Source organism: Pongo pygmaeus, chromosome 3 (genome assembly GCF_028885625.2).
Source record: "Pongo pygmaeus isolate AG05252 chromosome 3, NHGRI_mPonPyg2-v2.0_pri, whole genome shotgun sequence".
In the NCBI taxonomy this organism is placed as follows: Eukaryota; Metazoa; Chordata; class Mammalia; order Primates; family Hominidae; genus Pongo; species Pongo pygmaeus.
Window position 1 is genome coordinate 163099454 of NC_072376.2, and position 25606 is coordinate 163125059.

General features: G+C 40.9%; 1 protein-coding gene across 7 annotated transcripts in view; it reads left to right on the plus strand.

Annotated features, from left to right (window-relative positions):
* The window catches only part of DCLK2 (doublecortin like kinase 2), a 176083-nt gene that overhangs the window by 90059 nt on the left and 60418 nt on the right, over positions 1–25606 (plus strand). For all 7 annotated transcript variants that reach the window (XM_054485680.2, XM_063664176.1, XM_063664175.1 and 4 more), the window contains one exon: positions 22674–22776. In XM_054485680.2, coding sequence (XP_054341655.1) covers positions 22674–22776 — 103 coding nt within the window. The remainder of the gene's footprint in view (positions 1–22673; positions 22777–25606) is intronic.

Here is a 25606-nt window from a genome sequence, read left to right on the forward strand (position 1 = left end):
TCAGATGATCCACCCACCTCAGCCTCCCAAAGTTCTGGGATTACAGGCATGAGCCACCATGCCCGGCCAGTTTTTTTTAAAAGAAAGAAAAAGATAAAGGAAATAACCCTGCTGATATTTAGTTGGGGTGAGGATAAGGTGGGAGGGGAAAAGCAGTAGAAGTGTTTTCCTGAGTAGCACAACTGTGAGGAAAATTGACCTCATTCCAGTTCACAACAAGCTAAACATTTTCAAAATTATGCTAGAAACAGTAGGGGAAACGAGGAGGATATACATTTGCAGTGTGAGTGGCGAGGTTCATAGAAGATGTTCCCTCTGATACTGGGAAATGAAAAATAGAATATTACAGCTGGGGAAGTTCTTTATAGTTTACTTGGTCTGATATCTTCCTTTCCCCTAGGGGGAAATTGGAACTGAAATATTAAGAGGCTGAGTTACCTGACCACATTTTCATCATCATTTAGAGGCTGAACAAAGACCAGAATCTTGGTATTTATTTGATCCTTCATTCTTCGAAAAAAAACCTGTACAACATAACTCTGACATACCATAAGTTTAGAGGCAATCCATGTAAAATCAAGTGCTTTCAATAATGGAGACATCTAAATTGAGCTTTCTTGTGTAAAAGTAACTACTGCAGAAATTGAAGTAACAGTCACTGAAAAAAAAATTCTGCTCAGTTTCAGAAATTGCACTTTCCCTCTTGTAGTGGCCAGATTCACAATGCCCTCAGCATACATTCTTAGTTTATTTGGTCTTCTATGGGTAGCATCCCTATAAACTAAGTGAATTTGGATTAAATGATTTCAATGGTAACTTCTAAGTCTATGACTCAGAAATCTGTATTGTCTGAATCTCTCTTAAGGAATTTCCAGTCTTACTGATTTCAGACATACCCACATAAAATAGAGATGATTTAGTTGGCTGGGCGCGGTGGTTCACGCCTGTAATCCCAGCACTTTGGGAGGCCGAGGCGGGCGAATCACGAGGTCCGGAGATTGAGACCATCCTGGCTAACACGGTGAAACCCAATCTCTACTAAAAATACAAAAAAATTAGCTGGGCATGGTGGTGGAAACCTGTAGTGCCAGCTTCTTGGAAGGCTGAGGTGGGAGAATGGCATGAACCTGGGAGGTCAAGCTTGCAGTGAGCAGAGATTGCACCACTGCACTCCAGCCTGGGTGACAGAGCGAGACTCCATCTCAAAAAAAAAAAAAAAAAATTAATTTTAGTTGACTAAGATCAATTAAAAGTTGGGCTTTGCTGCAGCTGTTTATTTAGAAAAAGTTCAAAATTAAAATTCAGCATATTTAATGCAGAAAGCAAATGTTGTCGGGGTTAAGGGATTGTAGGGTTAACTGGAGTGAGTCTTCTTGGAGAATATGAGTTGAACTCAACCTTGAGGTAGCAGAAGAACTTGAGGACTTAGGTTGAGGGTAGGAGGAGAGGAGAGTTTAAGAAAACCAAACATTGGCTACCGCGTAAAATTTGTGCTTGGAAATAGTGTCAAATAGCATTACCGCAACTTCCGTTGTCCATGCTCTTAGTTCTTCCACGATTATACTTGAATCCCTCACACTGGCTGGTCTACTCATTCCACTTCTTTTCTAAGGAAGCTTTTTCAGGGTCCTCCCAGCCACTCCCTCATCTGACTGGGTAAAAGATAAATTGACAAATGCGTGCATCTTGTGACATGTCCAGAATATGACTCAATAATGTTGTTAAATTATTGCCTTCTCATATGCGTGTCTCTTATGTTCTGCTTAAAGAGATTGTCAGTTTGTTCAAGCTCTTTTTAGTTGTTGCTCCTCCAGTGCCTAGCTTTGAGCTTTGTACACGGTAGTTGTTGAGTTGAGTAACATAGTTTGTTCTGAGTCATTTATTCCACATGCTTGAAGACTTGGCTTAACCTAGTAGATAATATGAAAGAAATGGAAATGCTCTTTGATGAAAGAGGCCCTCTCTTATTCATCCTTTTTTAATTCTCTTTGTGCCCATATGCAGCAGCTCTCAGCAAACCTATATTTGGCAGTGTGGCCTGTATAACTAAAGAAATCCTGGCTGGGCACGGTGGCTCACGCCTGTAATCCCAGCACTTTGGGAGGCTGAGGTGGGTGGATCACGAGGTCAGGAGATTGAGACCATCCTGGCTAACATGGTGAAACCCCATCTCTACTAAAAATAAAAATAAAAAAATTAGCGGGGCATCGTGGCGGGCGCCTGTAGTCTCAGCTACTCAGGAGGCTGAGGCAGGAGAATGGCGTGAACCCGGGAGGCAGAGCTTGCAGTGAGCCGAGATTGCACCACTGCACTCCAGCCTGGGCAACAGAGCAAGACTCCTTCTCAAAAAAAAAAAAAAGAAAAAAGAAATCCATATATCATGGACCCCCCAGCCCCTAGTTTTATGAGTGAAGTGAGACCCAGAATAGTTCATAACTCTAGAGAGTGCTCTTCTTTTGTGGGGGGGCAGGGGGATACCTTGCTCTTTCTTATCTTTGCCTGGCAGTACAAAAAATTTTGCTAGATCCAAGGGTGTTCAATTATCCATCTCTACCCTTTCCTTTTCATAGGAATGGAGTAGAGGAACACCTAGAAGTCAGAAGACTTGGCTGCTTCTTAACCCTGTACTACATTTGTGTCTTAGAGAATTCACTTAATTTCTCCAAATTTCTGTTTCTCCATCTTTAGAAATGGGGTAGGCCTCATGCGAATGCTAGGTCTCTTCTAGTTGTATTCAGTAATTTAGCACTAGTTCTGAATTCTGTTGACTTTTTGAGGATCCAAGGATCTTCTGTTCTCCTCCTTCCCTCTTAGAAAACATTTCCACAGTTTTTGCTAAAAGTAGAGGGGTGTAAACATGTGTGGGAGTGAGGGGGAGGGCAGAGGTGGGGTGAGGGAGATGGATCTGGGCTATGGTGTGCAGCAGACCTAGTGCCCTTCACTCTCCTCCTGCCCTTCACTCTGCAGTGGTAGCATGGGATGCAAAAAACGAGCTGACTCAACAGGATAGTCTCTGACTTTTGGACATTGAGTATCTTTTTGGTGTTGGATGCCCTGTCTTCACTTTCCCTCTTCTTGTGGTCTGGGTTGTTTGGTGTCTCGATGTCTGTGAAGCATAATAAGACAAAGAGCAGACAGACCTGCTCTTTCAGAGTGTCACCAGCGATGGAATAAAGGCTCCTAAGGAATTCTGAGGCGTCATGTGATGAAGCCATGGCAGCTCCCTCTGGTGAGGGAAAGAAATGTGCCCTCTTCACCTCCTTTGAAGTGCTGAGCCTACCCACAAGGATGTGTTTTTTCTAGAAGGAAAAGTCTCCACTTTTGGCAGCAGAACTGAAATAGAAAAATTGAGCTTGACCTATTTCCTTAGCAGTGAGTGCCTTGCATTGTCCTCTCAGGCAGTATGAAAATCCTTGAACTGGGAAACTGACAGCTGCAATCAGACACTTGCATTGGGGGAAACATCATGAATTTTAATAGGAGTGCCGCTCCTGGATGAGGTTGGGAGAGGAAAAAGAGCCAAGCCAATTCAAACAAAAGGAGCAGAAGGGGCTTTATTACATGAACAGCTTATGGCAGTGATGAGAGTAATATTCAAATTATTTATTCGACAGCGATTTTGATGATTTAAGAGGGAAGGATTGCTGAACTCTTGTGAAGTCAAAGGGGTTATGAATCTTCCATGATTATTAATCCCACTGTACTGAAGGCAAAGAAGGAGGGTATATCAAAACATGAATTGTTAACAGTAGCAGTCCTCAGACACCGCACTTTAGTGATACCCAGGAAATGAGCCCCGGGAATGGCAGTCACCACTACTCAGATAAAACTGCTTCCCTTATGGACTCACCACACACAGGCACAGACGCATGTGCACACCCACAGAGCCAGTTTCTGGACAGCCTTTCTGCCCTCTTTGATGTACGTAGCACTTCCCCTACTGAGTAGCCATGCGGCATCCTGTTTGTCCAGGAAGGAAATGTTGGAATCTGTTCCCATTGTCAGACCTCTCTTGTAAAGCTGCTGCTTGTCAGCATTGATATTCCCAAGGTGGTCTCCTAAGTCAGGAAGGGTATAGAGGCAGTGCTTCTCGTTTTATATAATAGTCCCATCCACTTCTTTCACACTGTGCCTTCCATGCCACTCCCAGACTAATGTTTGTCAGAAGTGGGGACTGCTTTTGAAAATTCATGCAACCGTGAGCTACTTTTGTGTTTGTGGCCACGCTTCGTTTAAGAAGGGGACCTGAGGCCGGGCACAGTGGCTCACACCTGTAATCCCAGCACTTAGGAGGCCGAGGCAGGTGGATCATGAGGTCAGTTCAAGACCAGCCGGGCCAACATGGTGAAACCCCCTGTCTCTACTAAAAATATAAAAACCAACCAGGCATGAAGGTAGGTGCCTGTAATCCCAGCGACTGGGGAGCTTGAACCAGGGAGGTGGAGGTTGCAGTGAGCCAAGATTGTGCCACTGCACTCCAGCCTGGGCAACAAGAGCAAAACTCAGTCTCAAAAAAAAAAAAAAAAAAAAAAAAGGGTGTAGGGGGACCTGAATGTAGTACTTTCAGAGTCCCACTTTTCTGAATAAATCACAAAATAATGTTTTAAGTTAAGATGGTACTTAAAAAAATACATTAGGCTGGGCGCAGTGGCTCACACCTCTAATCCCAGCGCTTTGGGAGGCTGAGACAGATGGATCACCTGAGGTCAGGAGTTCAAGACCAGCCTGACCAACATGGTGAAACCCCGTATCCACTGAAAATACAAAAATTAGCCAGGTGGTAGTGATGTGCCCCTGTAATCCCAGCTACTCAGGAGACTGAGGTGTGTGTGTGTGTATATATATACACACACACACACACATATATATATAAAGCTTTGTTCAGCAAGTTCCTCTGTTGGTGGGACTATTTAGCCCAGGGAGATTTCAACCGAGGACAGTTACCTGTGGGAGTGCTGGCTGACTTTCCAAAAACCATTTAGGAAGTACTGAAGAAAACAACCATACGCTGAACAGAAACAGCAATTGTGGTCTCCAGATTCAGGAGGGAACTAATTTCTGGGTGTTTGAGCCAGTCTTTCTCCTGTGGCTGGAGGGGAATGAAATGGGTATTTCCGTGGGTCGGAGAATTGGGACTCATGACAGACTAAGGCAGAACACGTGAGAAATGCACATGAGGGCTGTCCTTCACCCAGATGAAGAAGGGGCCCCTCTTTGGTCCCCTGCCAGGGCTTGTCGTCAACCGGTGGAGGTGGTGGAGGAAGGACTTGGTGAGTCTTTGTCCCAGGCCTCACAGTTTTGAAGGTTTCATATTTAGTCTTGAAAAATGATCACATAATGAATGTATACAGTTGTAATTTCTGTGAGCTTAAATAATGTGTTGCATTTACTGTAGAATATGTCGTGATTCCTGTAGCTCATTTTGGCGTGTCTTCATGCTTTAGTAAGGTGGAAGTGGCCCTGCCTCTTGGCATTGGAGAAGGCCTCTCTCTCCTCACTGTACCGTGCTCCTTCCTAACTCTTGGCCTATTCTTCCTGTCCATAATAGAGCTCCTACACTGAGGTCTACCCGGGCTCCCATTTATCTTTGCCTGTGCTGTAAGGCAGAGTATCTTTAAATCGTGTAAGTTGCCTGAGGCAACCAGCTATGGCAGAAGAAGATAGGTGGCTGGAATTTATTGTGGAAGTAACATTTATTTACGTTTGGGATCCCACTAATGTTCGAATCCTTGTTGCTTCTGTGCTGTCATGCCTCTCTCTTGTCTCATCACATCTGTTCTCTGCCTAAGCCCCATGGTTTTCCATAGCCATCTCCATGCCTATCCTTGTAGTAAAACCTGTCCTTCCACCATGAATCTAATACTATGAGCCCTGAGCCTGGAGTCCCTGCCTCTGTGCTATTCATACACTTACCCATTCACTAAATATTCCCTGAGTGCCTACGGCACAGGTGCAGGCACAGTGCTGAGTGTTCTGGGTGTAAGAGCAAGAAAGACACGGTCTCCAGGTGCTGGGTGTCTTCCTAACTTTCCTGAGCTGCTGCAAGCTCATGCTGACCTACCTAAGCCTCCACCCTTGATATTCAATCAGGCCATATCCACCTGCCTAGGTTCCCAAGTTTCCTTGCCACACCATGAGAATCCAAGGGTGACTTCTCTTCATAATAATGGAGAAATAATGTACCAAAACATCTTCCTGGAGAGGGGCTGAGAGGCCTTAAAGCTGTGGTGAGGCAGGGTATTCATTCAGGTGCCAAGATGGATTGGAAAATATCCAAGAAGTAAGGAGGCTCTTCTTCTCAGGCTAAATAACAGCCTCCTTGTTGGGGAGGGAATAATCAGTCCCAGCTGGAGAAAAGAGACTGCATTCCCTCTGCTTTTCCATTCAAATCTAATCTTATGACACGAGTTTCTGACATGAGTAGCATTCTTGCCCAGACTTGTGGCCCCAGGGAGGGGATGGTTATTTAAGACAGCTGGCTCCTCTAGCAAAGCATAGAGCTTGATGATAAATGCTTACAGACAACTTCCCTTACTTGCTAGTCCCAGTCCCAGTTTAATTGACACCCCTAGAGATTTGCAAAAAAGAAATAGATGTTTCTTTGAACGGATATCATGTCTCTGAATGCAAGAAAAAGATAAGATGCTACATGCATACAGTTCATCAATATTTCCCAGCTTAAGAAATTCTTCAGGGAGGGATTCCTTTTATGCATTCCCTGTGAAACAAGTGTCCTCTGCCTTTAAACCCTGTCTTGTGTTATAATGTAGAATAAATCTCATATGATTTTGTTTTTCCTTCCTTTGCTTTGTTTTTTTAAAGGAACTATTTCTATGAATCAGTGATTTTAAGACATCTTGCAGGGTTTTTTTGTTTTCTCTAGAAGCTTAGATATAGCTCCAACCTGAATAATTTTAGGTTTTAGTTATTTAAAAATGCTTTTTTTTCCAAGTTGATGCTCCTTTTGGTCAAGAAGCCCTGTTTGGAGTAACAGCTCTGCATAAGTATTTAGGCCCAAATGTCAAGCATTTGCTTCACATTTCTTTTTCATAATTAGAGATGTAGTCTATGGGCGAGGAATAAATTGATTCAAACATCTTTTCCTCCATTGAAGAACTTTGGTCACTAAAATGGTTATAACACATACACTAAATTGAACATTCTGGGAAAGGCATTTATTTGAAAGAATTTGGAAGTATTAAGGGTATAAAGAATTTATCTTTGCAGTTTATGAAAAGTAATGATATTAATGATAGAATTATCTTTCAAAAGCAAAAGTTTGAGGAATAGATCAATGAGCCAAAAAGGAGAGAGTAAGAAAAACTAAGAACTGCTTAGGTTTCAAAATCAATACTTGGTGAAAAAAGCAAATTGTAAAGACATAATCAGTATGACATAACTTACATAAAAGTTTTGAAACATACTAAATAATATTCCTGGTTGTCTGTGGACACATACTCTATAATACGAGGTCTGAAAACATGAGTTGGAAGGATATATGCCAAATGCTTGATAGAATTTTCCTGGGGTGGTGGGGAAGGAAGCAGGGCATTGGGGCTGGGGACCAGGAACAAAAGAGAATTTAACTTTGTAATGTTTTGTTTCCATATATTAAAGGGATCTGAAGTAGACATGACCAAATGTTAATTCTGGGGGCTGGGAATTATTTGCTGTAACTCTTCAATCCTGAATTAAATATATGAATTACCTTAAAATGAAAACAGAAAGAGTTTTCTACCCTCATTGTGAAGCTCCACGTAAATGGGGGCAGAGGTGCACAGCCAACAGTCATAACTTTTCTATGGGTATTTGCATATTTAGAGTAGGCATTGATAAGCCAATTAATCTAAATGATGAACTATCTTGCTTTGAATTCTTCTAAACTAAGTATTTGCTCTATCGACTTGCAAATCAGTTGTACATATGTTAGCATAAAAAGTTTTGGCTGTATTTCAGGAACAGGTGCCTTTTAAACAGGAAAATTTAATTGTGGTGTATGCCTCAGCCAATATCAATTTCACTTTTAAAATGTTGCCATAAATAATTCAAATGGATGGCATGCTTTTTGTTTCTGAATAGCCACAGGCATGTAGCTTATTCAGAGGATTTCTTTGACTGTAGATGTGAGACCTTCATCTACTAAGAAGGCTGCTCTAGGGAAAAAAAAATCTTATTGCTTTTCTTGTAAGATTTATGTTGGTTTCAAAATGAAAATTTTGATTCCTTGTCATGTGAAAACAGATGCAGCTATACAAACCAAAATCTTGTTTGCAGCACAGAACTGCCCCACTGATTTTGGACTCTAATATACTCACCTTGCTGGACCACAACTTAAAACTAGGAAATAAGCAGAGAGAACTTTGTCATTCGGCAGTGTGAAATTTGGGAACTAAAGTTTATTTTCTTTCCTCCTAATCAAAGCCTCTAACTTTCAACCAGTTTACTCTTATTTTACACGTAAGTTTCCTAAACTTGAAATACCTCTTTCTAAGCTCACAAATGTTAAATGCAACAAATCAGAAGTTGGTGTAGGGCCTGCTAAAAAAGAGATTAAGATTGTCTTTTGATACAAGATACATCGTGTCTTTTGATACACGATGCCAAGGGAGGGAAAATAATTTTATTAAGACGAAATAAAAATAGACAAGATTTCTTTTCTTTTCTTTTTTTTTTTGAGACGGAGTCTCACTCTGTTGCCCAGGCTGGAGTGCAGTGGCGCAATCGCGGCTCACTGCAAGCTCTGCCTCCCGGGTTCACGCCATTCTCCTGCCTCAGCCTCCCAAGAAACTGGGACTACAGGTGCCCGCCACCATGCCCACCTAATTTTTTTGTATTTTTAGTAGAGACAGGGTTTCACCGTGTTAGCCAGGATGGTCTCGATCTCCTAACCTCATGATTCAGCCGCCTCGGCCTCCCAAAGTGCTGAGATTACAGGTGTGAGCTGCTGCGCCCAGCCAAGATTTCTTTTTTTAATAGTGATGGTTTTCCTAGAAACCTAAATAGTCCCACTGTAGTAGAATGTAGTCATGGTGTCTTTGCTATTCGTGCTGAATAGTTGGTGTTTTCCAAAGTAAGTATAGAATTAACTAACTTATTTTCAAAATAAGTATAGAATTAACCAACCATACCTCCTTAATTGATGGTTCTCTTAGTCTTGATTCCAAGGGTCTTAACTACCTGGATGTGCTCATTGTATGCTAAACAGACACCAAAAAGGTTGACTAATCTTATTTTTATGTACAGAGAATCAATTCCCGAAAAATGCTGCAGGTTTTGCATTGATTTAAAAATTTTAAAGGTCATAATATTATTAATACATATTTATCCCCTTAGAATTCCCAGTTTGACAGCAAATAGAGTCCCATTCTATTATGCCATTGAAAGTAGTGGTAAAAACCACAGTTACTTTTGCACCAACCTAATAAAACCATGATTGTAATTTGGGTTTGTAATTTGTTTTTAAAGAGCCAGCCAGTTTGTTTGAAGATACCAATTTCAAAACATATTCAGTATTCCCTAAGGTATGGGAGGTTGGCCTAAACTTGTACTGACCTTATGATATTACTTAGAAGTTGATCCTTAAAAAAAATCCTAGATATAAGCTTACATACTTGCCATTCATTTACTCCATAAAAGTAAGATGTAGAAAAATAGTTTGATTATTTGGGTTTAGACAAGTATAAAAAATTCTCTGACTTACCTCAATAAGCCCTGTTATGTTTTTTCATAGGTTGTAAATTACACTGTTAATACTTCTTTAGGGAGACAGTATGTAGTCCAAGTACAAACAGTATGTTCCAAGTTAGAGTCTAAATCTCAGCTCCTCCCTTACTGGCTGTATGACTTTGCACAAGTTACCTACCCTCTTTGAGCCTCTTTTTGTGTAAAATCGGAATGGTAGTGCCCACTTCACAAGGTAGTTTCCTGGGAGTTACATGAAATTCATTGTGTCATTGCATAGTTAGGTATTCCATGCTTGTTCCCATTCCATTTCTGTTGGAAATAGAAAATTTTGGATTGGAAGATTGCCACCTTTTGCTTTGGTTCTCAATTGCCTTTTCTATAGCACTTATGATTTCATTTTTTGTTTATTATTTGAAGATGACTGAGTCCTAGAGAGCATTTATTTAAGTTCCAGTCGCATGTGCTTGAACACGTTCCACTCTAGCTTCTTCAGAGTAAAAGCTCATGATCATTGAACTCAATAGGTTTCTTCTGACTTCTTCACCTGAGTTCTTCTAAAACTTTGCTCTATTGGGGTGCAGAACACAATACCCCAAAGCAAAGGCATCAGAAGCAGCCTGAGAAGCAAAGTCTCTCTCTGACCTTCTCCTGCCCTCTGGTCTCTTACCCCTCTTTCTCCCCCAGGCAGCCCAGGGAAACTAGAATCCCTTCCCCAAGGTGGGTCGTAGAAACCAGAACCCCTTTTCCCCAAGGCCAGCCATAAAACCTAAAAATATTCCTCTAACTTTCCCCAAACCTTTCTCTGTAAGAGCTGACCATAAAGAAATTCTCTGACCTACCTTGTTTGATAGTAGATCATAAGACCCCCATTCCAGAAAGAGTTCTGCCCCAAACCCAGCAGGAGGGACTGCAGCACACAGAGGCCAGGAAGACCCTGGACAGACAGGCATTGCTGAGTTTCTCTACGTCGGTCTACTAGCATTATGTCACAGTCTTCATCCAATTATATTTCTACATGGCTGTCCATTCTGGATCGGACCTAAGCATGCAAGTGGATAGCTGTATCTTTGGGTCTTCATTGCGAGGGCTTCTTTGTCATGTAAAAAAATTTAAAAAAAATTAATACATTTGTTATGCTTTTCTTTTGTTAACCTGTCTTTTGTTATAGGAGTGTCTGCCCTGATCCTTACGATGGGGAAGAAAGGGATCACCTTTCTGCCCCTACAGTTGCAGCCTTCTTCACTTGGTGGAAAGCTCCAGAGTGGGTTTGAAACCTTTTCCTATGGGAATTAAGACTGGGGGTAGGGAGTGACTCTCAGTAGGGGGCAGTCAGAGGACTGACATAGAAATGACCTCTTTTACAGGAAGAGTGATGATTGCTTCTCCTCCCAGAATATATTTAGAAGCTCAATATCTCTGAATTCTTTAAAACCTTTTCATCCTATTGATAGAAAGAGGCACTTCCTAAAGCCAAATCTTTGGTCTCAGTATTCCATGATTGGTCTTAACTGGTGAATAGTTATTATGAGAAGGTTGCAGTGGGAAAAGGTTAGATCCAGTGTTTTTTTTTTTTTTTTTTTTTTTTTTAGGAAGCAAACCAAATGTAGGGAGCTGTCTGCAGATGCCTTTGAGAAGCCCTTTACTGTAAGAACTGTCATCTTTTAGCTTCAGTTCTGTTTCCATGGCAACCACATGGTCCCTGAGTGCCTGGCTGAATGAATTTACAGGAAGCTGAAAAACATTGCTATTCTAAGTAGCTTTCTTCTTCCTGTAGAAAGGGTCCTTCCCTTACTGTAGGCCAGCCAACATTTATTGGGAACAAAGAGGGCTATTTATGCTCATTGTACTCTGGGCCAAGGGTAAAGAAATGGGGAGAATCCCAGCCTCTGTTTACTGACCTGTCAGTTTGTTTATCTGGTTGTTGTCACTAGCATTTTGGAAGGACCAAATGACTTACCTTTCCTTTATTTCAGATATGGTTTCCCTGTTCATTTTTTTTTTAATTAAAAAAAAATTTTTTTGAGACAGGATCTCACTCTCTTGCCCAGGCTGGAGTGCTCTGGCACCATCTCGGTTTGCTGCAGCCTTGATCTCCGAGGCTCAAGTTATCCTCCCACCTCTGCCTCTCAGTAGCTGGGACCACAGTTGTGCATCACCACGCCCAGCTAATTTTTTTATTTTCTGTAGAAACAAAGTATCACTGTGTTGCCCAGGCTGGTCTTGAGCTCCCGGCCTCAAGCGATCCTCTCACCTCAGCCTCCTAAAGTGATGGGATTACAGACATGAACCACTCTACCAGGCCTCCCAAATCATTTGAAGCAAAACTTTTATCCTAGGTATAGAGATGTTTAAGAAAAATGGAGTGGGAAAGAGTTGTGTCTGGAATAGTGTTAGTTACAATGTAGTTAATTTGTTGATTTTATAGCCTTCAAGCATCTAGATGGGCAGTTATTTAAAATAAGTGTCTCATGCCAGCAATAGAAATAATGATAATGGCTCAGGCAGATCTTAGGTCATCGTTTATTGCAAGTTAACGTTGTGATATGTTCTTTACATCTTTAAAAAGTTGTATTTCTGCTTGCTTACATGATAGAAAACTTATATATAGTAGAATATTGTTTGGGGGGGTTTAAAATGAAATGTAGCTCCCTTTTGGCGTTTTATGACTTGTAACATGACCATTTCTTAGGGAAAAAAATGAAGGCTATCAATATAGTTTTGTTAAAAGCCTATAGAGTATTTTTAGTTTCAAAGATAAGCCATTTACTGGACTTCCTTTGAGTTCCTTCAAATCCTTTTTAGAAGCAAGGTAGAAATATTTTGTTTTTTTAACTACTCTTAGATAGAGACAACCTTTTAGCTGAATTCTGATAATGAAAGCATTTAATTTCAGCAGGAGGTAGGGATTTTTGTTCTCTCTCTCTCTCTCACACCACCACCCCCCCCCACCTGCCAACACAGTTAAAGAAAATCCATAAAAAATGCTGATCTATTCTATACTCCTGATATCCATCCTCCCATTATGTCTTCTATAAAATGTGGTCCTTGTTCAAAAGATGGACATTTCAAGAGGGCTAAGATTTTCCCTTTACTCTGTTTGGATAAGTAGATGCCAGTTTAAACTAGTTTCTCACTGAGATCCAGTGATGTTCCTTTTGAATTTTTATCACGTCTTAGAAAATGTCAATAAAATAGCTGTGGAAAATATCTCAAGAGACCCTCATTTAATGCAAACCTCAAGTCTCTGAATAGCACCAAATGTGGAGTGTAATTGCAAATTGCATTGCTTTAAATCCCTTCTACCGAATTGTTGCAGTAGCAGATTTCACAAGTAGTTTTTCTCAAATCATCTTGAAATAATAATAAAAGAGATTTAATTCTTGAAAGAGCTTATATGATGTAAGATCAGTTTTTAGAGTTATTTTAAGGTGTCCAGGGCCAAAATTTGATCAACCAAGTATTTGCTATATCTTTTATAAGGAGCTACATAGGATTTGACTGGTCTGCCCAAACAATTTATAGGTTATCTTGGGATAGAAAACTAACATCATAAATTTGGGAACCAGGACTACCCTGCATTATAATGAGTTGATAGGAATCCATAGAGTGTGAGATGGACCCTCTAGAGAGGGCTACTTGGAAAAAGTAGGACCCAAGGCATTTCTTTTGATTTCTTTTTTTCTTTTTCTTTTTTTTCTTTGGAGACAGAGTCTCGCTCTATTTCCCAGGCTAGAGTGCAGCGGCACAATCTTGGTTCACCACAGCTTCTACTTCCTGGCTCAAGTGGCCCTTTGGTCTCAGCCCCCCAAGTAGCTGGGACCACAGGCATGAGCCACCACACCTGGCTCATTTTTCTATTTTTTTGTAGTGATGGAGTTTCTCCATGTTGCCCAGGCTGGTCTCGAACTCCTGACCTCAAGTGATCTCTCTGCCTTGGCCTCCCTAAGTGCTGGGATTACAGGCATGAGCCACCGCACCCAGCCTCAAGGCATTTCAATCATTATGCATTCAACAGAAATGTATTAAGCAAAGCCTATATGCTAGGTGCTATGTAATGCTGGAATTATAGTGGTGAACAAGACCGCGTGTATGGTGCTCAGTCTGGTGAGAGGTCCAGACACAAAACCAGGCAGTTAACCTCAATGATAACATCTATCTTGAGTGAGTTAGAGTATTGAGGAAACATCTGGATTTGGAGGGGCTTTGAAGATTTCTTTGAGGACATACAAAGCTAAATCTTGACCAGAAAGAAATTGCAAGTGGACATTACTATGTAGCCACTTAAAATAGTGTTCCTTTTACTGTCTCTCAGAAAAACGCATTTCAACTCTTCTAAAAGCAGTCTCCTAAAATATAAATAATAGCTCTTTTAAGAAACAAATATTTAGACTTTAGAATCTTAGAGCAGGAAGGGGTCTTAGAGAAATCCAGCATGCTTTGACACCAACTCCTGTGTACTTCTGGAAAGAGTAAGAAACACAAGATTTCCAAAGAGTGTCAGTGGGTCAGGAAATGGGTGTCAGTCTTGTGTTTCTTCTTCTTTTTATTTTTTTTGAAATGGAGTCTCGCTCTGTCACCCAGGCTGGAGTGCAGTAGCACGATCTTAGCTCACTGCAAGCTCCACCTCCTGGGTTCACGCCATTCTCCTGTCTCAGCCTCCTGAGTAGCTGGGACTACAGGCACCCACCACCATGCCCGGCCAATTTTTTGTATGTTTAGTAGAGTCGGGGTTTCACCATGTTAGCCAGGATGGTCTCGATCTCCTGACCTTGTGATCTGCCTGCCTCAGCCTCCCAAAGTGCTGGGATTACAGGCGTGAGCCATCGTGCCCAACCAGTCTTGTGTTTCTTACTCTTACCCCCTAACATGCCCCACTCTGGTTCAGAATGTAAGTGTCCAGGGAAGATTATCTCTGAGTGTCCTCTGCCTTTTTTGTTTTGAGGAAAGGATTTATTGTGCTACTAATATATGCATTGTATTAGTTCCTTCTCACACTGCTATGAAGAAATACCTGAGACTGGGTAATTCATAAAGGAAAGAGGTTTAATTGACTCACGGTTCAGCATGGCTGGGGAGGCCTCAGGAAACTTACAATCATGCCAAAGAGGAAGAAAATATGTCCTTCTTCACATGGTAGCAGGAAGGAGAAGAACGAGCCAAGGTGGGGAAAGCCCCTTATAAAACCACCAGATCTTGAAAGAACTCACTCCCTATCACAAGAAGAGCACAGGGGGACCACCCCCACGATCTAATTATCTCCCACGAGGTTTCTCCTCCAACGCGTGGGGATTACAGTTTGGGTTACAATTCAAGATGAGATTTGGGTGGGTTCACAGAGCCAGATCATATCATGCATAATTTTTTTTTTTTTTTAATCAGACCTCGCTTGCCATGGTGGCCCACGCCTGTAATGGGAGGCCAATGCAGGCGGATCACCTGAGGTCAGGAGTTCGAGACCAGCCTGACCAACATGGCGAAACCCCATCTGTACTAAAAATACAAAAATTAGCCGGATGTGGTGGTGGGTGCCTGTAATCCCAACTACTCAGGAGGCTGAGGCAGAAGAATCGCTTGAACTGGGGAGGTGGAGGTTGCAGTGAGCCAAGAGCGTTATTGTACTCCAGCCTGGGCGACAGAGTGAGATTCCATCTCAAAAAATAAAAATAAATTAATAAATCAGACCTCAAGCCTCTTTCACACGTTTTTGTATCTTTTAACAGATACCAAATAAGGAAAGAAAAAGAGTGGTTGTGGCAAGCTATTATGAACTAGCACTGAAATTATGGCTGGCCTGATTCACCCTAACCTGATTAATCTGTCTAGCGAAGGATGGAAAAATTACTTTTTTAAGTGGCCGTCTTTCATTTGGAAAACTTAGATGGACTCCTGTAGATACATTATTTTTCACTTGGATGTTTCCCCATTAGTTCCTAACTGATTGCTTTAATTGTGCACCTTAGCAGAAATATTACTTTCCCCTTGTTTGTATAGCTTGCTTTCACAGGCCGCATGGCATCCATTATTTCTGATGAGCTTCTGGAAGAGTTAATTCTTCCTTGCATTGTAGAAAGAATTTAGAAGCAAACAGTAAGAGGCCTTCTAAACTGATACACTTTTCCTCACCCTTGTTAAGAATGATCCTGAGATGTTATTCATACTGATTTTTTTTTTTTCCTGAGACAGATTTAGCGACCTGGTTCATACCTCAGTGTTCAACTCGTTTAAAAAATAAATGGTAAAAGGAACATACAGATTACCAGAGTTAAAGAACACAGAATATGTTGTAAAACATAGAAAAATTATCTTAGTGTGCAAACATATGAGGTATTTTAAAGGTACTAAATATTTTATGGGTTCTGTTTTTATCAAGTTGTGTTCGTTTATTCCCATAATAGTCAGGGTGTTCTTCTATAATATTCACCCTATTATAACATTTTGAACTGTAATTATTAGTTGTCCATTTTCATCACTAGACTGTGTGCTTTTTGTCTTTTATTTATGCCTGGCATATTATAGTAGGCACTTGATTAATATTAGAATGAATGAATGTACAGTAGTAAATTTATGTGGCTCTCCTTGGTGAGAGAGAGTTACTTTACTTTATATCAGAACCTGGACATTTTATCAGATGTTCTGCATTAAAAAGTATCAACTGAATTTGGGCCACTACTAGGAACAGTTAAAATACATAGTTCCAGGCTGGGCACAGTGTCTCACATGTGTAATACCAGCACTTTGAGAGGCCAAAGTGAGAGGATCACCTGAGCCCAGGAGGTTGAGGCTGCAGTGAGCTGTGATCGTGCCACTGCACTCCAGCCTGGGCAACAGAGTGAGACTCTGTCTCAAAATGTGTGTGTGTGTGTGTGAAATTTAAGCGTGGGCAAATAATGATTGCATTAGACTAAAGAGATCTATTGTTAAATATGCAAATGTAATTTTAGCATAAAAATAAGATTGATATGCTTACAGTTCTGTTTATTTACATTATCTAAAAAATGTTCGTATTTTGCATGCAGCTCACATAGACAGATATATACCAAACCATTGCTTTGCTTTAAGTCAAATCTTTCTTATCCATTTGATGGTTATTTATTTTTGATTTTTGAGACAGAGTCTTGCTGTGTCACCTAGATTATAGTGCAGTGGTGTGATCATAGCTACTGCAGCCTCAAACTGCTTGGCTCATGCAGTCTTCCTGCCTTGGCCTCCCAAAGCTCTGGGATTGCAGACATGAGCCACTGCACCCAGCCCATTTTATGACTATTCTAGGGAGCTGCTGGTAGACTGTGTTCTTTAATGATCTTTCCACAGGGCTTTTGTACATTTCTTTCCCTCTGCCTGGAACACTTCCCTCTACAGATATTCATGTGACTTGCTTCCAATATTTTGTTCAAATGTCACCTTTGCAATGAAGCCTTTCCTGACCACCCTCTTTAGTATTGCAGCACCCATCCTCTGCATTCACTGCTCCCCTTCTGTGCTCTTTATCTTCTGTTGTGACATAAATTTACCTGTGCACACACTTCCTTAATGAGGTCAATAATTTTTGTCTCTTTTTTCTTTCTTTACTGATGTATCCTGTAGCACCTAGAATAGTGCCTGGCACATAATCAATGCTCAATAAAAACACTGTAAATGAATGGAGGCTGAAGTTGTTTAACATCTTGTGAGATATGTCCCTGTCCCAAGTATACCTGAGACATGTTTTGTTTCTCAGTTGTACTTTTTTTTTTGTGACGGAGTCTTGCTCTGTCACCAGGCTGGAGTGCAGTGGTGCGATCTCAGCTCACTGCAACTTCCGCCTCCCGGGTTCAAGCGATTCCCCTGCTTCAGCCTCCCGAGTAGCTGGGACTACAGGTGCATGCCACCACACCCAGCTAATTTTTATACTTTTAGTAGAGACGGGGTTTCGCCATGTTGGCCAGGATGGTCTCGATCTCTTGACCTCATGATCCGCACACCTTGGCCTCCCAAAGTGTTGGGATTGCAGGCATGAGCCACTGCGTCTGGCATCAGTTGTATCTTTTATTCACTTTATGGCTGTCATTTCTTTGCGAGTAGCAGTGACTGAATTAAGGCATATCAGAACCTAGTTGAAAAATTGTGGCCAGGTGTGGCGGCTCACATTTGTCATCCCAACACTTTGAGAGGCTGAGGCAGGTAGATTGCTTGAGCCCGGTAGTTCAAGACCAGCCTGGGCAACATAGTGAAACCTGGCCTCTAACAAAAAATACAAAAATTAACCACGTGTGGTGCCGCATGCCTGTAGTCCCTGGAAGGCTAAGGTGTGAGAATCCCTTGAGCCTGGGAGGTGGAAGTTGCAGTGAGCCAAGATCGCAACACTGTACGCCAGCCAAGGCAACAGAAAGAGAAAAAGAAAATTGTATAATTTGGTTAACTGCTTAACCAAATAGGCATTCAGTGACTAGAACCTGAATCAGAGGGAGGCAGACATCTTATGTACACTATGTTTGGGAATCCAAACTTAAACTGACAGGTGAAATCATTAAAAGGTCAATTAAGAAGAGCCAAGGGCCGGGCATGGTAGCTCATGCCTGTAATCCCAACACTATGGGAGGCCGAGGCCGGTGGATCACAAGGTCAGGAGATCGAGACCATCCTGGCTAACATGGTGAAGCCCCATCTCTACTAAAAATACAAAAAACTCAGCCGGGCATGGTGGCAGTGGGTGCCTGTAATCCCAGCTACTCGGGAGGCTGAGGCAGGAGAATGGCGTGAACCTGGGAGGCGGAGCTTGCAGTGAGCCGAGATCGTGCTACTGCACTCCAGCCTGGGTGACAGAGCGAGACTCTGTCTCAAAAAAAAAAAAAACAAAAAGCCAAATAAGCTTCTATGGAAAAAAAAAAAAAAGTCACCTTTTTGATATGTTATGTTCCTGAGACTTGTTAAATGCTTTTATTCCAGATAGTAACTTGATTATTTACTGTTATTTATGCTAATCAAATGCCAACTAATTTAGTACCAGATGAAATATTTCCTTGTAATAAAATCAATTAAAAATTAACTGATTTTTTTCAGATTCATTCAGATATGTTTTTTAAAATTCAGTTATTTCTTCATGCTAAATTAATTGCAAAAAATGCAATTTCCCTTTTTAAAAAAATTATATTAAACTTCACTAGATACGTTTTTACTTGGCCAAAAAAATAAAACTCAGTTCAATTCCATTTAAGAACCATTTATTGAATATATTATATGTATGTGAATAATAAAATAGTTAGAAATATAAGGTAGACATAACTGACTGTAAAACAAGACATAAATGACTACAAATAAGGTAAAATGAACAAGAACTGTAAGTAGAAAGATGACCTGTGGGATTTCAGATGAGAAAGTGGCATGCTGTCAACTTGAAAGCAGAGATGCAGAAGTAGAGGACTTGCACCTAAATTGCTGGGTTCTCATTTGTTACCTGTGTCCGGGCAAGTTTCTCTCTTTAGATCTGTTTTCTTATTTATAAATGAAGGACGATAATAGTATCAACCTCATGCGATTGTTGTAGGGGTTGAGATAGTACATGCCGCCATATAGACAGAAAATTCAGAGAGGTTAATTGATGCCTAGACTTAGTAAGTCCTAAACGTAAGTGGTGGTGAGGGCAGTAGATAATGTAGCCATTGTACCACTCACCTGGAGAAGTTACTCTGGTCTGAGAACTCAGTTCCAATAGGAGCACCCCATACAGAGCCACAGTTCATTTAGCAAACATATATCAAGCACCCACTAAAGCCAGGAACTCTACTAGACCTGCAGGAATGATGAACAGGGAACACCCATGCCCACCTGGAGGTCATGACACTAAAGGGTGGTCAGGCTGTGGGTGCCTGTAATCCCAGCATTTTGGGAGGCCAAGACAGGGGGATCACTTGAGCCCAGGAGTTGAGACTTCAACTCCTGGCAACTCAAACTGTGGGCATCATAGGGAGACCCTGTCTTAAAAAAAAAAAAAAAAAAAAAAAAAAAAATTAGCCGAGTATGGTGGCTGTGGTCCCAGCTACTCAGGAAGCTGAGGTGGGAGGATCACTTGAGCCCAGGAGGTTGTTGGAGGTTGTGGCTGCACAGTGAGCCGTGATCGTGCTACTGCACTCTAGCCTGGGCAACAGAGTTGAGACTCTGGATAGATAGAGATAGAGAGATAGATGGATAGACGGATAGATAGACAGACAGACGGATAGATGTCAGAAAGGCCTGGGAAACAGTGTAAGGAAAGGCATGTTGGTAAGAGTCAGCTCTGAAGCTAAAAATAACCCAGATGTCCTAAGCTGATGAAAAAATGAACAAAATGTTATATATCCATACCATGGACTATTCAGCTACAGAAGGAATGAACTGCTGTTAAATCTTACAACATGGATGAACCTTAAAAACATGCTAAGTAAAAGAAGCCAGTCATCAGATGCCACATATCTTATGGTTCCATATACATGAAGTGTCCAGAATTGGCAAATCTGCAGAGCTAGAAAGTAGATTATGGGTGCCTGGGATGTGGGAAGGGGTTTATGGGGAGTGACTGCTAATGGGCATGGTGTTTCTTCTGGGGATGATGAAAATATTCAAAGTAAATTGCAGTGATAGTTGCACAACTCTTAATATACTAAAAAAACAACATTGAATTGTGGACCTTAACTGGGTGAATTGTATGGTCTGTGAATTACAGCTCAATAAACTCTTTTAAAAAAAACAACAAACACCAGCAGTTTGGGAGACCAAGGTGGGAGGATCGCTTGATCCCAGGAGTCAGAGAGCACCCTGGGCAACATAGGGAGACCCCATCTCTACCTACTTACCTACTTACCTACCTACCTACATAAATAAATAAATTAATATTTAGCTAGGCATGGTACACACCTATGATCCCAGCTACTCAGTAGGTTGAGGTAGGAGGATCACTTAAGCCCAGAGGTTAAGGCTGCAGTGAGCCGAGATTGTGTCACTGCACTCCCACCTGGGTGACAGAGTGAGACCCTGTCTCAAAAGGAACAAACAAAAAACCCATTAGCACTGTGTGGGCAGGCAACCCAAAGTCATCTTGACTTGGCTGTTGGGTGAACGGAAGACATGGCAAAGACAGGGTTGGGGGTCAGTTGAATGCACCCTTTGAAGGAGCGTTATCTTGTCATAAAAGGTAGCCACTGAGGGCTGAGTGGTGCATGATCACCCAGTAATACCTGTGAGAGACAGTATACTGACACCCTTGCAAACAGAAATGACAGATTCCAGGGAGTGGTGGAAGATAGGAGGTTAGCAAACCTGTTACAGGGCAATGTCAAGAGTCCAGGTAAGAGAGAAGGAACCAAGGAATAGAAGTAGAGACCCTTTAAAACCATGTAAGAAGTAAAAAGGCCTAAATGTGAGCGGTTGGTGAGGAAAGGAGAAAGGATGACTCTCTGAATTCTAGCATGAGTGAAGGGGTGTGTGCTAACACCAACGGAGATAGAAGAGAACAGGAACAATTGAAAATACAATTCTTAAAGGCCCTGGACACTGTAGCTAGAGCCATTTCAGTGAGATACAGAAGCCACATCTTGCCTGAAGAGAACTGGAACATGCCTGTTTCTCTTACTGTCTGTGCAGTCAACTTTTTGGCATTGCAAAAAGGCACATCATTTAGGTCACTTAAATAATATGACCTGAGCCATCTACATTGTATCTAGTTCACTTTCTTCTCTCTGGAGCATTATTTTCTAACTCTGTAGTGAGACCTATTTTTTTTTCCCAATGAAAAGCTAAATAGTGATTCAGAAAACTTAAGGAATATTGAGATTTGTCAGCCTGTTCAAGTACTAGAGCATTGTTTGTTTTTTCCTAACTTTGTTGGAAATGGATTACTTCTTAAGAAGAAATCTTATCACATATCCCATTGAAAACTGGTAAAAATAGAGCCTATCTATGTCCAAAGTCCTAGAAGATGGTTCTTCTGGTCACCACTGGGATAAATGGATGAATATGCTCCCTGGGATAGATCCAGGTTCTGTGGAGCTGAAACTAATACAGTATGGAAGGGAGGCCCTTTTTGAAAAAAGAATGTGAAATTGGGCTGGGCGTGGTGACTCACACCTGTAATCCCAGCACTTTGGGAGGCCGAGGCAGGCATATCACGAGGTCAGGAGATCAAGGCCATCCTGGCCAACATGGTGAAACCCTGTCTTTACTAAAAATATAAAAAATTAGCTGGGTGTGGTGGCACGCACCTGTAGTCCCAGCTACTCGGGAGGCTGAGGCAAGAGAATCATTTGAACTTGGGAGATGGAGATTGCAGTGAGCCGAAATCGCACCACTGCGCTCCAGCCTGGCGACAGAGCAAGATTGTGTCTCAAAAAAAACAAGTGAAATTGAGACCACATATTTAGATATATAGGGCATTAGAAGATCCCTGAAGCTTAAGCCTCATTAGCTTCATGGCAAATCTTCCTTTGATCTTGATAATCATGGTGGTGGGGACGATGGGGGTGACTATTAACACATTGAGCACTCATGTGCCAGACATTGTTCCAAGCAGTTTTTATACATTAATCCTCGAAACAACCCAAGGCACAGTAGCAGGGGTACAGAGAAGTCACGCCCAAGGTCACACAGTGGGAAGCAGAGTTGTTAGGAGAGGGAAGAAGGGCAGTATGGAAAAAACACTAAACTGAGAGCAGAGGCCTTCATGAATGTCAGCTTCGCCACCCATCTGTGGGGAACCTGGGGGGAAAATCACTTACCTTTGCATGTACGTCTTTGACTTCACCTGTGGAAAAGGAATATTGATGCATGTCATGAATCCTTGACTCTGTTGTTCTGAGGTTGAGAGAATGTGTGAAAGTGCTTTGTGAAGGTAAAGTGCTTAGAAACGTAGTATATTACACAGCTTTCTCTTCCACCTCAATACTTAAAATTCAGGCTTAAAAATTCATTTAATTTTGCTTACTTTTCATTTCACTTCTAATGTGTCTGATTTATTTCTTGGACATGATTTTTGTTCTCAGGTTACTTGTCTGCAAGACTTTTTTGGTGATGACGATGTTTTTATTGCATGTGGACCAGAAAAATTCCGTTATGCCCAAGATGACTTTGTCCTGGATCATAGTGGTAAGGCAATTCTTCAGCTAATTCATTTTTCCATCTTTGTAACCCCTGAAATGAAGGCTTGGGATTTGGCCACTCAGTTGGTGCATGTTAAGAAGTCTGGCATGTTGAGGAAAGATAGCATTGGCAGTACAATTTTTGAACCAATGAAAATAAAGAATAACATGAAAGCATTTGCCTACTTATAAAAAAAAAAAAGAAAGAAAAAGAAAAAAGAATAACCCAACGCCTAATTCAAGTAGTTTTCACTTTTAGCAATTCAGTTCTCTCTCTCATTGCGTTGTTTTGCCACTGAAATGTTCCATGCATTTCTTCAGAATGGTGGTTGGCTATGCCAACTTAAATGCATGGATAGTGTTGAACATGAAACAATTGTCCATTTTTTGTGATGTGTATGGATAAGGAAATCTGTATTAAAAAGAAATAGATAAAAGGATAATAACTGTTAATGGTGATTATCTGAGGTGTCTTTCAACCTCATTGGGGTTTTTTTGGTAGCAACTTTTTTTTTTTAATTGAGACAGCGTCTCCTTTTGTCTCCCAGCCTGGAGTGCAGTGGCACGATCACAGCTCACTGCAGCCTTGACTGTGCTCCTGGATTCAAGTAATCCTCCTGCCTCAGCCTCCTGAGTAGCTAGGATTAAAGGCATAAGCCACCATTCCTGGCTAATTTTTAAATTTTTTGTAGAGACAGGGTCTTGCTATGTTGCCCAGGCTAGTCTTGAACTCCTGGCCTCAAGTGATCCTCCCACCTCAGCCTCCCAAAGTGCTGGGATACACACACACACACACACACACACACACACACACACACACACACACACACGTACGTATACTTACTTTGTTTATATACAGTCATGTACCATGTAAGGTTGCTTTGGTCAATGATGGACTGCATCTATGACTAGTCCCATGAGGATTTTTACTATACCTTCTGGATGTTTAGATGCACAGATCCTTACCGTTGTGTTATGGTTGCCTACAGTATTTGGTACAGTTATGTGCTGTACAGGTTTGTAGCCCAGGAGCAATAGACTATACCATATAGTCTGGGTGAGTACTAGGCTACACCACCTAGATTTGTGTAAATTTACTCCATGATGTTCACACAATGAATAAATTGCCTAATAATGCACTTCTCGAATGTATCCTCATGGTTAAGTGACATATGATTATATTTAGAAACAAAGCTATTTCATGGGTGAGATGAAAAAAATCCCCTTTTCCTGACTTTGGCCAATATATGGAATTTTCAAGTAGTATTTGGCAATAATAATCTCAACTATTTCATATGTTATTGGTCCTGGGAATATTGTTTTACCCTATTGTCTTAAATTGCTTTAAACCTATTACAGTAATAGTGATTATTTTAGCTGGTAGTAAAGTCAGCTTCCTCTTTAAATGAAGTAAAATTACACACACATCACATTTCAGAGGAGAGGGATCTTAGAGATATGGTCTTCCTCTTTAATTTTATGAATGAGGAAAGCTGGCCTTTAAAAAGGTAGACAGTAGACCACTTCTAGTTGAAGTGTTTTTGACAGTCCAGGATTAGAGAACTATACTACCAAATAAATACAGTGATACCTAGGCTTTTAAAATTTTGAGAGGATACATTCTGTGGTACCAAACTTCCTTGTGTCCTAACTTCTTGTTGTACTATGTCAGTCATTCACGAGTTTGGGGGTCATTCGTCTACTCTTTTTGTTTTTCTGTTTTGTTTTTCATCTCTGCCAAATTTGACAGTTTCTATATTATATTCTGTGGGACTGGCCCTATTTCAGCCTGGTGACACCACTGGAAAGTCCTTAATTATAGATAATGTCCTGTTACGTTATCTATGCTAGTGCTCTCCCTCATTCCTGTGTGGTTAAGGTTAAATAAAATAGGCATTTATATATATATTATATATCATCTGTATTTTACATCTTTCTTAAATTTAGCTTTAGTTTCATAATATTTCGTTGATGTCAGTTGTCCTTTTGAAAGCTGAGCCACTGAAACTAAATATGTTCTGGGTTATAAAGTTAATATGCATAACAATAACATTTGTTGAGCCACTTACTCTGTATGTACAGGCATTGTACTCAGTGCTTCATGGGTATGTTGTACATTGATCTAAGCTACTTGGATCATTGTTAGTTTTTGTTGATGGTGATCAGGGCCTGCAATAGTTAGAAGTTGGTGAGAGCTATTGATTTATTCCTTCTTGATCTCGAGTTACTTAACCTGCAAAGTAGGGATAATAATGCCTATTTTATAAGGTTTTCTGAGGATTAAATGCATTATAATGTAATATATGTCATGCAGTTGGGAGTGTGCCTATCACATAGTAATAAGTGTCCACTGCTATCTTTGTCATTGTTAATAATGATATTACACCAACACCATTATGTGGTAAAATTTTACAATGATTTTACAATGAGCAAGTCTCAGACCTAATTCTGCCACAGATACGTTTATTAGGAGGCAAAGATTTTTTTTTAAATCAGTTATTTAACTTGTGTTGTAATCTTAATGAGGTCCCAACTCTGTGCTTTTAGGCTTCTGATAACATCTTGTGTTAAAGGCCCATTCAGAATCCATGGAATTCAGTTTACTTGATCTTAGTGAAGTAACTACATCCTCGATTAATAGATACAGGATTGGTTCCAATTCGTAAACCTAGGATGTAGTTCTGCAGTTCTAGATTGTTGGTTCTTGATATTTACATATCCTGCTCATATGAAAGAGTAGCAATGCATTTAAGATGTTTCTAATAATCTACACACACCTTTCAACAGTCGGATACTTTTAACATCCACAATGCTAATTAAGCAAAAGTTGCTCCCTT